General features: G+C 38.8%; 1 protein-coding gene across 1 annotated transcript in view; it reads left to right on the top strand.

Annotated features, from left to right (window-relative positions):
- The first annotated feature begins 4,007 nt into the window (after nt 1–4,007).
- Nucleotides 4,008–14,757, top strand: part of LOC137293632 (N-alpha-acetyltransferase 20-like) — a 29,158-nt gene continuing 18,408 nt past the window's right edge. The window contains exons 1-5 of the mRNA XM_067824293.1: nt 4,008–4,172; nt 4,382–4,406; nt 4,923–5,013; nt 7,445–7,574; nt 8,538–8,674. Of these exons, the coding sequence (XP_067680394.1) occupies nt 4,120–4,172; nt 4,382–4,406; nt 4,923–5,013; nt 7,445–7,574; nt 8,538–8,674 (436 nt within the window). The 5' untranslated portion in view covers nt 4,008–4,119. The remainder of the gene's footprint in view (nt 4,173–4,381; nt 4,407–4,922; nt 5,014–7,444; nt 7,575–8,537; nt 8,675–14,757) is intronic.

Below are 14,757 nucleotides of genomic sequence, written 5' to 3'. Positions count from 1 at the left end.
GGAATATTTTCCGTCTGTCGTGGTCATCCGGGATTTTAGCAATTATTGCTTGGCCTTTCATTATCCTATGGGCGCGATTTATAATTATGCTACCAGCATCAAGTTCAAGTTTATCGGAGATCACCTCTCTGACTGCCTTTTCACAGTCCTACCATGATTCAAATCCATCTCGCTTTGGGACGCCATGGAATATGATATTATCCCGTCGACTCTGGTTCTCGAGATAGTCGAGTTTATCCTCCAGCTTGAACACATATTCCTTCAACTTGATATTTTCATGCTCTATACGCTCACACTTAGTAGTCAGGTCTACAGGTTGTGAGTTGACTGCTATTAGAGATGTGTTGATGGTTTCCAGTTGACACTTCATATCGTTGTTTACCTTCACTATACCGTCGAACTTGGTAGACAACGTCGCAATGGCCGCTAACACTGATTCGATTTCATGGCCTTCACTGTCAGCCGGAGAACTGCTAGTCAGACGGAGTTGGCGTCCAGATCCTTTCGCACTACCACGTGTAAACGGTCTCGTATCCTCGGCATCAGACCCTCTCATACGCGGGCCGGGACCAGGGTTCTGTTCCACACCCGCGCGAAGAAGCAACATCAAAATCAAGTTCAAAACAGTGAATCTGGTAGCTACACCCGCCATTACTAACCGTCTCGGTAGTCTTGCCTCTCGTTTCCGCCGACTAAGTTTCACCAAAATATGGATAAGAACCGGTGCAAAATGTCCAATTCTGGCTCGGAATTGGTCCACACATATCCCCATTGCTTTTGAGACACGTTATATAGAGTGAACAGTTTTGTAGCTTTTTTTATGGGGGAAAAATGGGAGATCCTCCGACACACGTCTTACACTACACGTGATGACGTCAGTTTCATAGTCAGTTTCAGTGAGCTCAGTTCAGTTGTCAATCAATTTCTGTAACTTACCCCTTGAGTCAACACTGTTCAACTGATAAGGTGACATGTTTTTTTTCCTTAAGGTGGAGCCTAAGCAAGAAACAGGTTTTGTTTATGTCATTGCAGCTATGACAAATGCACAAGTTCCAGCCTTTCGTTCCTAACTTCTTAGACGTCAGTATTAACTTTACTGTAGTTGCCAGTTTTGTAGTAAGTCTAGGAACAGTGACAGAGTCCATGGATTGGCACAACAAGCCAAAGGCTTATGTAAGTGCCTCTGCATTAACTATAATATAACACAATAAAAAATTTACACAGTACAGAGGCAATGAATTATTTCAGAAAATAAAAAGCAAAAGAAACAGTTATTTCCACAAAGGCTTTAGATCATTAACATTCGGGAAATACGTCTACAATTGATCTGATCTTATTGAATCATAATAAGGGCAGGAAAAGAAGTAGTGGAGAGAGTCTTCCCATGGATACCCACATGCACAATTTGCATTATCTGAAACATGTCTATCAAAGCGATGGGCGTTCAAGTCACTACACCCCAATCTGAGAATTATTATTTGACAAAATCTAGATCCAAAGTTTTGGTCAAAGAGAACATGTCTTTCTTTGGTCTGTCGTTTATTGAATGAATTTACTGATTTTGAGTTAATTATTTCAGGTGGTAAATTGTTCCATAGGAGTATGGTGTTTGGTAAAAAGGACCGAGCATACAACTCTGTGTGGCAACGAATTGTGCGAATACTATCAGTATTTCTCAGATTGTAAGAACTTAAAACTGAAACATGTTCCGGAATTAAATCTGATAAGTAGGCTGGAGTAAGATTATTATTCATTTTGTAGAATAAGGTAAGTTTCTTGATTTCTCTAAGCTTAACTAATGGTACGAAGTTTGTCTCATTGTAGATTTTTTCATGACTGGCTCCTCTCACGGCTCCGCAAATCGTTCTTAGAGCGTCTAATTGTAAATTTTCGAAAATAATAGATTGTTCTGTCGTACAGTTGTCCCATATGTGGCAACAATAATCGAAGTGTGGAAGTATATAATAAGTATACATACATTCTAATGTATGTCTAGTTAATCTATATTTAAACCTTCTTAAACAGTTTACCATAGGACTTACAACTTTTACTATCTCTTCAATTTGTTTTTCCCAATAACAATCTTTTTGAAGATAAATACCTAAATGTTTATGGAAATATACTTAATTTACTTGAGTTCCTTTCATTTCGATGGGTGAACATACATAGGGATTTACTTTGCGAGAGAATAAAATATTTTCAGTTTTTGTTGGATTAAAATTCACTTGCCACATATCGGCCCAGTCAGAAATACGATTTAAGTCATTATTCAAAATCCTTGTTGCTTTGTCTGGATCCTCTACAATTACATATACTGAAGTGTCATCAGCAAAGAGTCGAATGTTGCTATTGATGCCATCTACAATATCATTTATATACACTAAGAACAGTAACGGCCCTAAGACTGATCCCTGTGGGACCCCTGCCGATATTTGTTTTCAGTCCGATGATCGGCCATCTATGACTACTCTTTGTACTCTATCACTAAGATAACTGTGAAACCATTCATTTAAACTGCCACGTATTCCATAGGCCTCTAATTTAAACAGTATACCTTTGTACCATACTTTGTCAAAAGCTTTACTAATGTCACAGAAAACGGCGAGTCATATAAAGTCATATAGATATGTAAGTTGATAAGCAGCGCAATCTCTCGGTATAAATCCGGACTGCAAATTTGTTAAGACATTATTGCCCCGAAGAAAATTGAAAACATATTTGAATACGCAATTTTCAAATACCTTCCCAATACAGCTAGTAAGTGTGCAACGGGCCTGTAATTTTGACATTCATTTACACTACCCTTCTTATGCAACGGAAATACTGACGCTTCTTTCCATATAATAGGAAAAATGCTGATTTTCATTATTCCTAAGACTGTAGTTACTGTTGTGAGAAACATTCCATGGAGGACGGTCACAACGATAGCCCGGAACCACATGGTTTACCATTTGGTAAAATAAAGTTAATTTAAAAATTTGTGTATATATGTTGTTATAAATGTCAAAATGTCGTTTCAAAATGGAGCATTGTTAATTAAATGTAGTATTAAAACGTTAAAATCTGTCTTCTTAACATTTTAACCCGTATAAAGTTATAACTTTATATTGCTCCCACATGTCCGGTATTCGACTTTCCAGTACAGGCTATAGTAGGGAAAATTAAAGACTAGTAGATGGCAACCTCCCGTCCGGATATATCTGTCGGCACATCAAACAAACAAACCGTATGTTGACCAGGATGTTCTGGGCGTTGATCAGGATGTTCTGGGCGTTGATCAGGATGTTCTGGATGTTAATGAGGATCTCTGGATGTTGATCTGGATGTTCTGGGCATTGGAGTGGGATCTTTCAGATGCTGATCAGAAGCGGGTGGATATCGTCCGGGGAGAGAAGTTAAAATCACTCCACAAAGTAAACTAAACACCCTTTACGCAGTCGTGTAAAGCATTACAGGTCTGTGGTGTTTGTTGTTACCTATTTAAGAAACGAAACTTTGTTCTAGCTGTCACTTGGAACTAAACGTACTTTTTCTCAGCCACAATTAATTAAAGGTCCCTGTTTGATAATTACAAACGCGTTCTAGTACTGGGTGCATGTGTCGTTCGCTACACAAAGTGAAACACAAAACACGCCACATGAACTTTCTTTTATGGAACAATTAACTGCCCCATGGGAATTCGGGTTAGAACTGATCTTCAGTACCCCCATGCTTGACGTAAGAGGCGACTAATGGGAATTTGTCGGGTGGTCTGGCTCGCTGACTTGGTTGACACATGTCATCGGTTCCCAATATTGCGCAGATCCATGCTCATGTTGTTGACCACTGGATTGTCCAGACTCGATTTTTTACAGACCACTGCCATATAGCTGAGTGCGGCGTAAAACTAAGCTCACTCTCTTACTCACTAATCCAACCATTAAATTGGTTACACATCTACCCACTCCCCGACGAAGAGCGTTTGCTATAATAAGTAGACAGGGCCCAGTCAAACGCGACAGTCGCTTATATCATTTAGAAAACAGAGTTATCCCCCCCTTATGAAGAAAAGCATGATCTGAGCGACGAGGACCCACTCAGGTTGTCAACAAGACGTGTTATGTCGGTTCAGCGACAAACATGACGACGATAAGACCGTTTACTTGTGACGATCTGTTCAGGTTTAATAATGTGTAAGTAATGTTTGTAGATTTGCGAAACAGCTCACTTGTTTTGTGGTAAGACCATCCGTCGAAAATTGCGAGACTCCTCGACTCATACAAGTAGTAAGCCTCATTTGATGCCCATCATGTAGGGTCATGAGTTGAATTTCAAAAGACAACATTATTAAACCATCATAATGTCTCATAAGTCATATAATCAATTTTTATTTTATTTTCAGGAATTTGGATCCACTCACAGAGACAGTATCCTTACATTTTCTGAAGACTGGTTCCTTTGCATCCAAAAATGTTCCAAGTAGTGATTCTAAGATCAGATGGAAGTGATATCAAACCTTTGATACAATTACTGTGGTAGAACATTGATGGGATCCAGCATCTTTTGGGACCACTTTATTTATTCCACTTAATCACCAGATGCTGATTAGAATCTGTAGCCAAAAAATCTTGGCTTTTGAGCATCATAAAGGACCTCATCAACAAGGGGAATCCCCTTGAATATTCACATATGGTTAGGCGTTAAACATCATGTGTTGTCCAATTTACAGGTGTTATTATGTATTTGAAGCATGGGAATTCATTCTGAATTAACGACTTTAGCTCGAGGTGTCAAATGAAATATTCCCATGCTTCAATTACTCAATAACACTCAGAAATTGACCAACACATGCTGTTTATTGACACTTTCACACAAAAGTAAACATCTGTTTCCTATTCATGTTGTATAATGTATTCCATGTTGTTTTCCTTACATTGACCTAGTATGGCTTGCCATTCTACATGCAGTACCTGGCTCACTGGCCGGAGTACTTCCAGATCGCAGAGTCTCCAAGTGGCGAGATCATGGGATACAGTAAGTGTTTATTTAACACGTTGTATGAAAAAGGCATAAAATATGCTCAACAACACTGTGATCATAGCCATAATGGTTGTGAGGAAAAATTGTATTTGTTAGTTTGATTGATTGTTGTGTTTTGTCACACACAGAATACATCTCGGGGCTCAATTTAAGAGATGTTAAGCTACTTGCACCAAGTGCAACCTAAGATAAAGACCTTCTTGCACCACCCAAATTCCTGTTGCAACGTGACCCGTGAAGGTCCCGGGGTAGAATAGGCCTTCAGCAACCCATGCTTGCCATAAAAGGCGACTATGCTTGTCGTAAGAGGCGACTAACGGGATCGGGTTGTCAGACTCGCCGACTTGGTTGACACATGTCATCGGTTCCCAATTGCGCAGATCGATGCTCATGTTGTTGATCACTGGATTGTCTGGTCCAGACTCGATTATTTACAGACCGCCGCCATATAGCTGGAATATTGCTGAGTGCGGCGTAAAACTAAACTCACTCACTCACTCCTGTTGCAACGCAGTGTGATAAAACGTCTGCAGTTTTGGTGAACATAGACATAATTCGATGATGTAGTACCCAGCTAATCCCTGTTTACATGAACAGTCATAGCCATTCAAAATGTATAAGAAACTGAGCTGACACATTAATACTTATGATGTTAGATTTATTGTTTGATTTATTTCTCAAAAACTGAGATGCACCTTGTACAGGTTTCACTAATAACTAGGATGCACTTTGTAATATTGGGTTGCACCAGTGCAAGTAACAAAGCATTAAATTGAGCCCTCCATCTGTGTGACAATATTAGATGATAAACATCATGTTTTCGGGATGTTATTGAGCATTAGAAGCATGGGAATTCATTTGTAACCAATGGCGTTAGCCAGAGGTTTCAAATGAAATATTCCCATGCTTCAAATATTTAACAGCACCTGGAAATCGGCCAACACATGATGTTTATCAATAATGTAATCACATAAATAAACTAAAAGGCCCACGTACATTTTACTGTCTGCACTCACTGACATCGAGTATAGGTACAGCAGTGAAGTGTCATCAGTTTTTTGTTTCAGCTGGTTCCCATGGTAGCATCTGCTGGAACTGCTCATTTGTGATAACATTCAGGCTTTACGTCACAGTATTATTTGTATGACGCCGCCGATACTGATGGAGCAACAATACAATTGTATACAATATTTGTACATGTCAGTACGCAGTGCATAGTCTTAAAATTTCTGTGAATTGAATACCATTACATTTTGTTTTCAAGCAGTCAGATTAAAGAAGACAGTGACTTTTGGTTTGCAGCTGATACTGTCTGGACATGACAATGTAGTGATAAACATTGCATGCACTGATCATTTTGGAATCAGTGACACATATGAACAAGGAAACTCGAAACCAAGTTTGCTTTTTATGGAAAGAGATAAAAGCATGAAAAAAGGTTCAGTGTTATGGTCTCCAGAGTGGGTTGTTTGAGACACATTATCATTACATAGGTTATGACATCTTTGAGTGATTTGATTGGCTAATATGTGAACTTTGACATTAATGGTACTACTTTCAGCACTCATTCCATCCATGATTTTCATTCAGAAGTTAAAGTTTGTGACAAAGCAAAATTTATTTCACTCGGGACATAAACTTGATATGAAAGGGAAGCTTGTTTCGTATCTTGTAAATATCACATATTTATCCTTTTTGATGTTGCAGTTGCTGTGATCTTAATGTAAATGCATGCTATAAATGTTGTTGACTTCACAAGCTGTTACCTTCTAAGCTGATTCTTTTTTCAACTATATTGGCAGATGACAGATAATAATTATCTTACCTCACACATGAATGTCACTTTCTGTTTGGCTAACCGCTGTTCTATTATTTTCAATGTACCCCGCTTACAGGTGATGTATTATTTTCAATGTACATTGCTGGGAATTCCGAACTCTTCTGGTGCTTCATGGTAGTACTTTTTAACCATGAATAACATTGAATCATGCATCAAGCACGGAAATTACCGATGTTTTGCGATTGAAAATTGATGGAAGGGAGACAACTCTAAATCTGTTTGTGTCGTCTGCAAAATGGCGATTCACCTCGCTTTCAACAGAAGTGCTTCAAACAGTTCAAAATTAAAATTCAGGTGTTCACTGGTCCCTCGGGGTCCATGGGCTCAGGGAACATAAACAAGCCTCGAAGGTACATGAGCCCATGGCCCCCTCATGATCAGTGAACAACTTACAATGTACAGTGGAAGTTCAGGGATCACAATTGTATAATTATCAAAGAATGTCGAAGATACATGGATTCAAGAACTCTTCATTCCTTTCTGCTTTTGCTGTTGATTGCACATGGACACAGTGATTTAGAAAGGTTTTGCCTATAGATAAGTGATAGCAGCATCTCCATCTTTAATCGATGTGTCCACTTTCAGTCATGGGGAAGTCAGAAGGAACTGGTGACCTTTGGCATGGTCATGTGACAGCACTGACGGTTGCCCCTGTGTTTCGGAGACTTGGCCTTGCAGCAAAACTCATGAACATACTGGAAGAAATCTCAGAGAAGTAAGTTCCATCAGAAGCAGATTGATAATTTTTGGTTAATAGTTAAACCTGCAGTCCAGCAGAAGTGAGATGCTTATTATGGTGTAGATAAAACAACTCAAGTCGTAGACCTCTTCTATTATAATGTATTGCGTCTAAATACAGTTGAGACAATACATCCTTAACATTTTGAAAACAAAGAAAATAAAATCCCTATTAATTGTACACTGGTGATGGTGTTCGCTGACATTACTGAACCTAAATTCCCTCGCAATTGGCAAGAGATTCCATTTAACCAAAATGTAAACAAATACGACTGATCACAACCTGTCACTACCAAATTCATGGAAGGCGAGTCCACTATGAGTGGGGACAGGAGTTTTCCGGTCTCAGCATGAATTTTTATATAGTTTATGAGTGTTAACCACAACAACTAACGAATACCATGAAAATAATCTGAAGAACTCTCATACATAATAATAAAGACAATAAAATGCCCAAAAATATAATTAAATGATCATACTTTGGATGCCGTTATTTGGACTCGTCCATAACTTTCAAAGAAGCCTTACAAACCAATTCTTACATAATTCTGACATCACTGGCCCTTAAACAGGTTGAATTAGTGATCAGAAAGATGTACAAAAATAAGATACCTGAAGGTTTGATCTCCTGGACAATATTTATGACAATCAGCTCAATACTAGCACTCTTTATCCATCGCCATGTGACAGGGAGCATTCATTCCACCAGAAGTTAACAATAAAACACTAAGTTTAAAACATAAGGGAGCAGCTCATTAATTCTAAGTGAATACATGCAATGCAGTAAAATCATTTTGACATTTATAACTCTTTTCAAAACATATTATGTACATCATCTTAACAGTTGTACATTTTTTGTTCATATATGATTGAGAGTTTATCTGGACCAGACACTGAATTTTATGATGTAAATGAATATGTGAATTTGGCTTGGTTGCAGAAAGCATTGTTTTTTCGTGGACCTGTTTGTGAGGGTATCAAACAAGGTTGCAGTGGCAATGTATGAGAAGTTAGGTTACAGTGTGTACCGGAGAGTGTTAGAGTATTACTCAGGCGAAGTGGATGAAGATGCTTTCGGTAAGTAGTATTATTTTGGGTGAAGAAGTTTTTACCATGAATGTACCATTTGTGGAACACTCTCAAGAACCATTCGCAAAAGCAGGAAGGTGAAGTTTGAGGGAGGTAACTCTTCAAGCCACCACCCAAAGCAAAGCAGTCTGGTATTTTGACCACAGGAACCTTTCAATGTACATACATTCATGCACATAATACACTGGGAATCAAATCCATGATGAAACGATGTCGCTAACATCACTGAATTTGTGTGTAGTTTTTTTTGAAAACGCAGAAGATTTATATTAAAAGAAACAGCTGTTGAAAAAGCCACAAAAACAAGGTATTTTCTTCTTAGTAAAGGTCAGAAATTGTATCGAACATGCGAATTACAATGGCATTTAATTGATTCCATGGTGTTACTGATTTTTCTGTATGGTTGTGAGGTTTGGGGATTTGAAAATACATGATCATTGCAAAAAATACATAACATTTAGTGAGTGCTTGAAGTGAGTGTAAACATTTGATGGGAAGTATATATGTAACCACATGTGCTGCTGTCTGATTTGAAAATAAAGTTCAGTTCAAAATAATAATAATAAAGGGTCATCGCCATTGTTAAGTTGTTCAGTGTTGTTAAGATGTCAAAAGAGTATTTATATGCATTTGCCTTTGAACAAGGTTGTTACTTTGTGATTTCAAGTGATGTGATTGGAGTAAAGTCTATGGTGTGGTATATGTTGTTACTTTGTCCAAAATATAAACAGGTCCGAAAATGAAACACCCACAATAGGTTTGTCTTCATTCTTCCATGACCACAACACTTTTTTACACTTTTTTCACAAATGAATGTTGAGGAAGATTTACCGATCATATTGGATCATTCTCTGGTAGAATCAGTATTTTACAATTTCAATTTTTTTTATCAGAAAAAGGATCACTCGGGTCACTGATATGTTTAAATGTTTTGAACCACAATTTGATGGACTCTTGAGAAACAACCTTGATGTATGAGGATGTTGTGTAAAACTGTTTGATGGCTAGTGGCTGATACATCTACTGGTCATATTGACTGTCTACATGAAAAACCCAGTGGCACATGTTGATGCTCATGCTGTTGATCACTGGATTGTCTGGTCCAGGCTGGATTGTTATCAGACCACTGCCATATAGGTGGAATATAGCTGAGTGCGGCGTAAAATTAAACTCACTCACTTTACATGAAAATAATGATGTTACTAAATGTTGTTTCTCCTGTTCCATGTTCATTCTAGTACAGTGTATAAGGGCTACAAGAACATAATGTATACACTACAGTCATCAAATTGGATGTTAACAAGTATTAAACATGTTGAACTTGCAATTGTTTTATCTTTTGGACCTGTTTGACTTCAGCCGCAACTGAATTGATTATTTTGAGAGAACTATTAAGAGCAACTGTCACTGGCCTTCATGCAGTGTTAGCGGGAGGTTTTGTAAAAGTGTGTGCAGAAATAAAATTACAAATATATAGTCCAGATCTGAGCATAAAATTTGCTTTAAGTCCTGAATCATTTCATGATTTCATGTATGTATGTGTGTGTGTGTGTATAAATTACCTTTTAAGTAGATCAGAATTTATGCGTCCAAACCACACACACAAAATATTTTTGCATGTTTTTATTATTTTTTGGCGTGAAAAATACAGGTTTCTGTGTTAGCGTGAACACTTCATGTCCTTCTTCCCCTGTGTGTGGGGATGGTGGGGTGGTGGCCTTGTTATTAAAGTGTTCAGTCATCATGATGAAGGCCTGATTCCCCACATAGATGATGGAGCCCTTTTCTGGTGTCCTCTGCCATGAATATTGTTGAAATAAAATCATACTCCCTCACTCACTGGTGTTGAATCTTGGTGAGAACTGATCTGGGGCAATGGATGTGGACTGCAAGAGATGATGAAAGAGATCACATGATCAGATGTGGTGACTTAGTTGATAGTTAGTAGCCTGATGTGGCAGTAGTTGTTCATCATATGAATGTCTGGGTTTTCTTGTCCAGATTTGATTATTTACTGGCTACTAAACATGTAGCAGGAATTTGCTGTGGCCTTAGACAACAACATCTTTATCACATTGTACTGTTTTGTCACAAATATATTTCCGTTGTGTTCAGTTTGTTGTGGCAGTGGAATACCTAGCTGTTAAAACATCCACACGTCTCGTTGAAGAAGATCATGGTTCGATTCCTCAAAGGGCTACAGCCCATGAAGCTCATTTCTGGTGTCTCCTGCAGACTAAACTCACTCACTCATCCTTGTTTGTCAGCTATAATGACATTGCTTCTGTGCTTGATACTGTTGGCATCTCCTAGTATTGGGCTTCTTGAAAGGTGCTGAGATTGGTTAATATTAAATTGCAATGATTGCAAATTGATGAAGGTCAGTGTAGTTGATTGGTCCCATTGTTAGACACCACATTTTGATTGATGATACAATGAGACACCAGCATCAGGGGAGAATGTCGCCACTGTTATACATTGGGCAGGGGTGTGGAAATACAGTTTTCATTCACTTGTCCACGGACAAGTAAAGTGCCAAAATCCACTTGTCCGCAGCTAAACTCTACTTGTCCGAATTATGACAGTTAAAACTACAATTAAATCAACATTACCTTGACTATACTATGGCATACATTGTTGAAGGTCATCAAACACGTTTACTTTGCACAAGTTCTTTATTTTAATGAATTTGTTTGCAACACAGTCACTAAATCTCTGAATTCTTTGAAATTAGGAACTTCCATTCACCTAATGGAAGCAGCCAGCACAGATGTATCTTCTACCTTCTGTCTTGCAATGTCACAAAGTATTTAAGTCACACAATAGGCTGGATCAAAAAGTATTTAAGTCACACAATAAGCTACATCACTTGCTGTCTTCCAACTTCTGTCTATCAATGTAACTCAATGCTAAACTGAATATCACATATTTGTAATAAGGCACTACTTAGCTGAATCATTTCTTTATTTTCCAGCTTCTGTCTAGCAAAGTGTCTCTATGGTAACTTCACATCATCAGGCAATGTTTAACTGAATGACTTGCCATGATTTTCAGCTTCTGTCTAACAAGGTTTCACATAATAAGGCATTGTTTAGCTGAATCACTGGCCATGTCTTTTAGCTTCTGCCTGGCAATGTCTTCCCCACCCAGTGTGTTAACAATGGCATCTACAAAAGGCTGGATAGATTCCTGATCTGTCACATCAGAACAGCTTGCTGTACTGGCTTGGGTAGGAACTACAGTAGCAGCCCTCTGACGCTTTCTGTGAGTTATGTGTCTATGTCCAGATTGCAACCAAAATTCAACAGCTTGAAGTGGATCAAAGTCCTCAAGTTGTGTATCACTAACAATGATACGCATTTGGTTCTGAAGGTTTTGTTGGGTAAGGCGTGTTCTGAACGAATTCTTCACAAAATTCATATTGGAGAACAAGCGTTCACATGCAGCTGTCGAAGGTGAAACAGTTACCAACATGTTTAACAGGACCAGAATGTGTTTAACACTCTCTTCCTGTCTTTGCAGAATGGAAGTGTAGACTGCCAGGGGGTGTGATTTCCTTTGCATTGAGACTTGTACTTTCAAGGTTTGCCATTCGGAGGGAATGCTGGATCTTTCTTCGTCTGTCAAGATGTCACTGTATTCATCACAGAGAGTTCCAATTTCCTTGCACCCATAAGTGCTCAAGTCCTGAAGACTGAATGGCCAGGTCCTGAAGTCAAACACTTGAAAGTTGGAGACAGGGGGTCTTCCCAAATCTGAAAACCTGTTCAGAATGTATGTGGCAACTTTTTCAAGTAGATCATGAACATCTTTGTCCTCTCCAAAGACAGGGAGATGGCCAGTGAGTTTTAGCTTCCCATCAAACAGGGCAGATTCCTTGTCAAAAACACTGTAGAACTTGGACAAATTTTCTCCTGGTTCTTTTGACATAGCAAGTAGCTTCATGTACAGGGTATCAATGGCTTCTTTAACCTCAAAGAGAAGAAGATCTTTGGTCTGAAACAGTTCAGAGGTTTTTGTAATGACAGACAGAACATCAGTCATGAGGTGAATGTACTTGACAAATTTCACTTGCTTCAATTCATTGAGTATGGCCCGTGCCTGGCCTAATTCATCTGCCTTGTTGGATGTGGACAGCACTTGTTCCATATGAGAGACAGTGACATGTAGATCTGCACAAACTGCTTTCAGCGCTCGTAGTTTTGAAGAGACCCACCTGATAGCCTTGATCTCGGTGTACATGATCAAATTTTCTTGAAAAAAACATGCCAGTTTCTGAAGTTCTTGTCGCCTTTTTGGAGAATAAGAATAAAATTTGCAAATTCTCTTGATTGTGTCTTCAAATTTCTTTACATAATCCATGTGTTTTATGCCATCCAACACACCAAGTTCCAGTTTGTGTGCAACACAATGAGTTATAATAACTTTATTGTCCACTAAGTCACTCAGCTGTTTAGCAACACCGTTCTTGGCCCCCATATTAACTGCTGCTCCATCTAAATTCACACAGATTAATTTGGGAGAGTTATTCTGAGTATTTTCAAGATCAAAGCCACATTTCTGTACACCTGTTTTAATTGCCTGTACAACACCTTCAGCTCTGGCATTTTCCAGCTTCTCAATACTTGCCACTGCAGTAACTGGTTCATGACTGACTGGATGCACATAACGCAGTAATATACCCTCCTGGTCAATAACAGAAGAGTCTGTACTGGAATCACTCATAATTGAAACAAATCTCACACTCTGCATGTGGTTTTCAGTTTCTTTCATTAAAACAGCAGAAATAGCATTCTGAAAATCTACACAAGCATCCCTCCCGATGTGGTCATTTCCCAGCTCAAGTCCGTTTTTCTTCTGAATTTGGCATAAAAACGGATAATCGGTATATGGGCGTCCGTGTTTTACAACCGCAAATGCTGTGTTAAAAAGCTTTTTATATCGCTCAACTTCCTTTTCTTCGACTTTTGAAAAGGCTTTCGACAGCGCGCCGTCAGTCGTGTTTTTCTTCTGCTGGCCTTCAAATTTTGACAAGCACGAAATATGTCTGGCAGACATCTGATGGGCCGTTAACGTGTCCTTTCTGTCAACTGATTTTCCAACATACAGTCCAGAGGTAGTGTCTGCAAGTTGAGGGTACAGACGACAAATTTCGCAAAAATATACATTGTCATCGTCATCTGTTTTGAGCCACGTGAATTCGTGCAGCCAACCTGACTGAAATTTTCTAACTCTTTTTTTATCATAATCACGGTCGCGTTCTGATTTAGATTTTCTTTTACTAGAGCCAGCTTCCTCACTTGATCGACTCAGGGTTTGTTCTCTGTGACCAGGTGTTGATCGTATTACAAACTTGTCCATTTTTCATACAACATTCGCTTCCCTGACAGCGGAAGTTTGACAAATGTTCGCGAATGAGCTCATGAATATTAATCAGGGATATAACTTTCAGCCAATCGTAATGCTGCATCGTATCGAATTCTCAGAAATAGCCGAGGGATCACTTCCACGATTTTGTCAACGCGACTGTGCCTTATAGTAACAATTGATTTGACTGGTTCTCTACCAAGGAATTCCCAGGAAGTTATGAAATCCAGCCAACCAGAGAAGAGTTGACATTCACAATTTATTACAACACTAATATTCGTGACCGTCAGAACGAGTGCGGGAGGGGACTGATGAATGAATTTGATCTAGGACATTAATTTTTGGCACACTGTATTTTAATGGAACGAATGAATGAGATTCGGTATTTACTTGTCCGCGGACGACTAACTTGTAAAAACTGACTTGTCAGTGTCAATTTTTTCCCGAGTCGGACGAGTCGGACATAGTAATTCCACACCACTGCATTGGGGACACAGAGTTTCTTGATGAGTCCTTTGTTTCTGTAGTAGAATTGATCTGGGGTAGAGTAGGTCTTCAGCAACCCATGCTTGCCACAAAAGGCGACTATATATAAGTTCATTTATTTGTTTAAGTCTGTGAACTCATGAGGATGAGGGTTAGAATTGATCTTTAGTAACCCATGCTTGTTGTAAGAGGTGACTAATGGGATCAGATGGTCAGTC

Source organism: Haliotis asinina, chromosome 8 (assembly GCF_037392515.1).
Source record: "Haliotis asinina isolate JCU_RB_2024 chromosome 8, JCU_Hal_asi_v2, whole genome shotgun sequence".
Taxonomy (NCBI): Eukaryota; Metazoa; Mollusca; class Gastropoda; order Lepetellida; family Haliotidae; genus Haliotis; species Haliotis asinina.
This window is presented reverse-complemented; position numbering and strand designations above follow the sequence as displayed.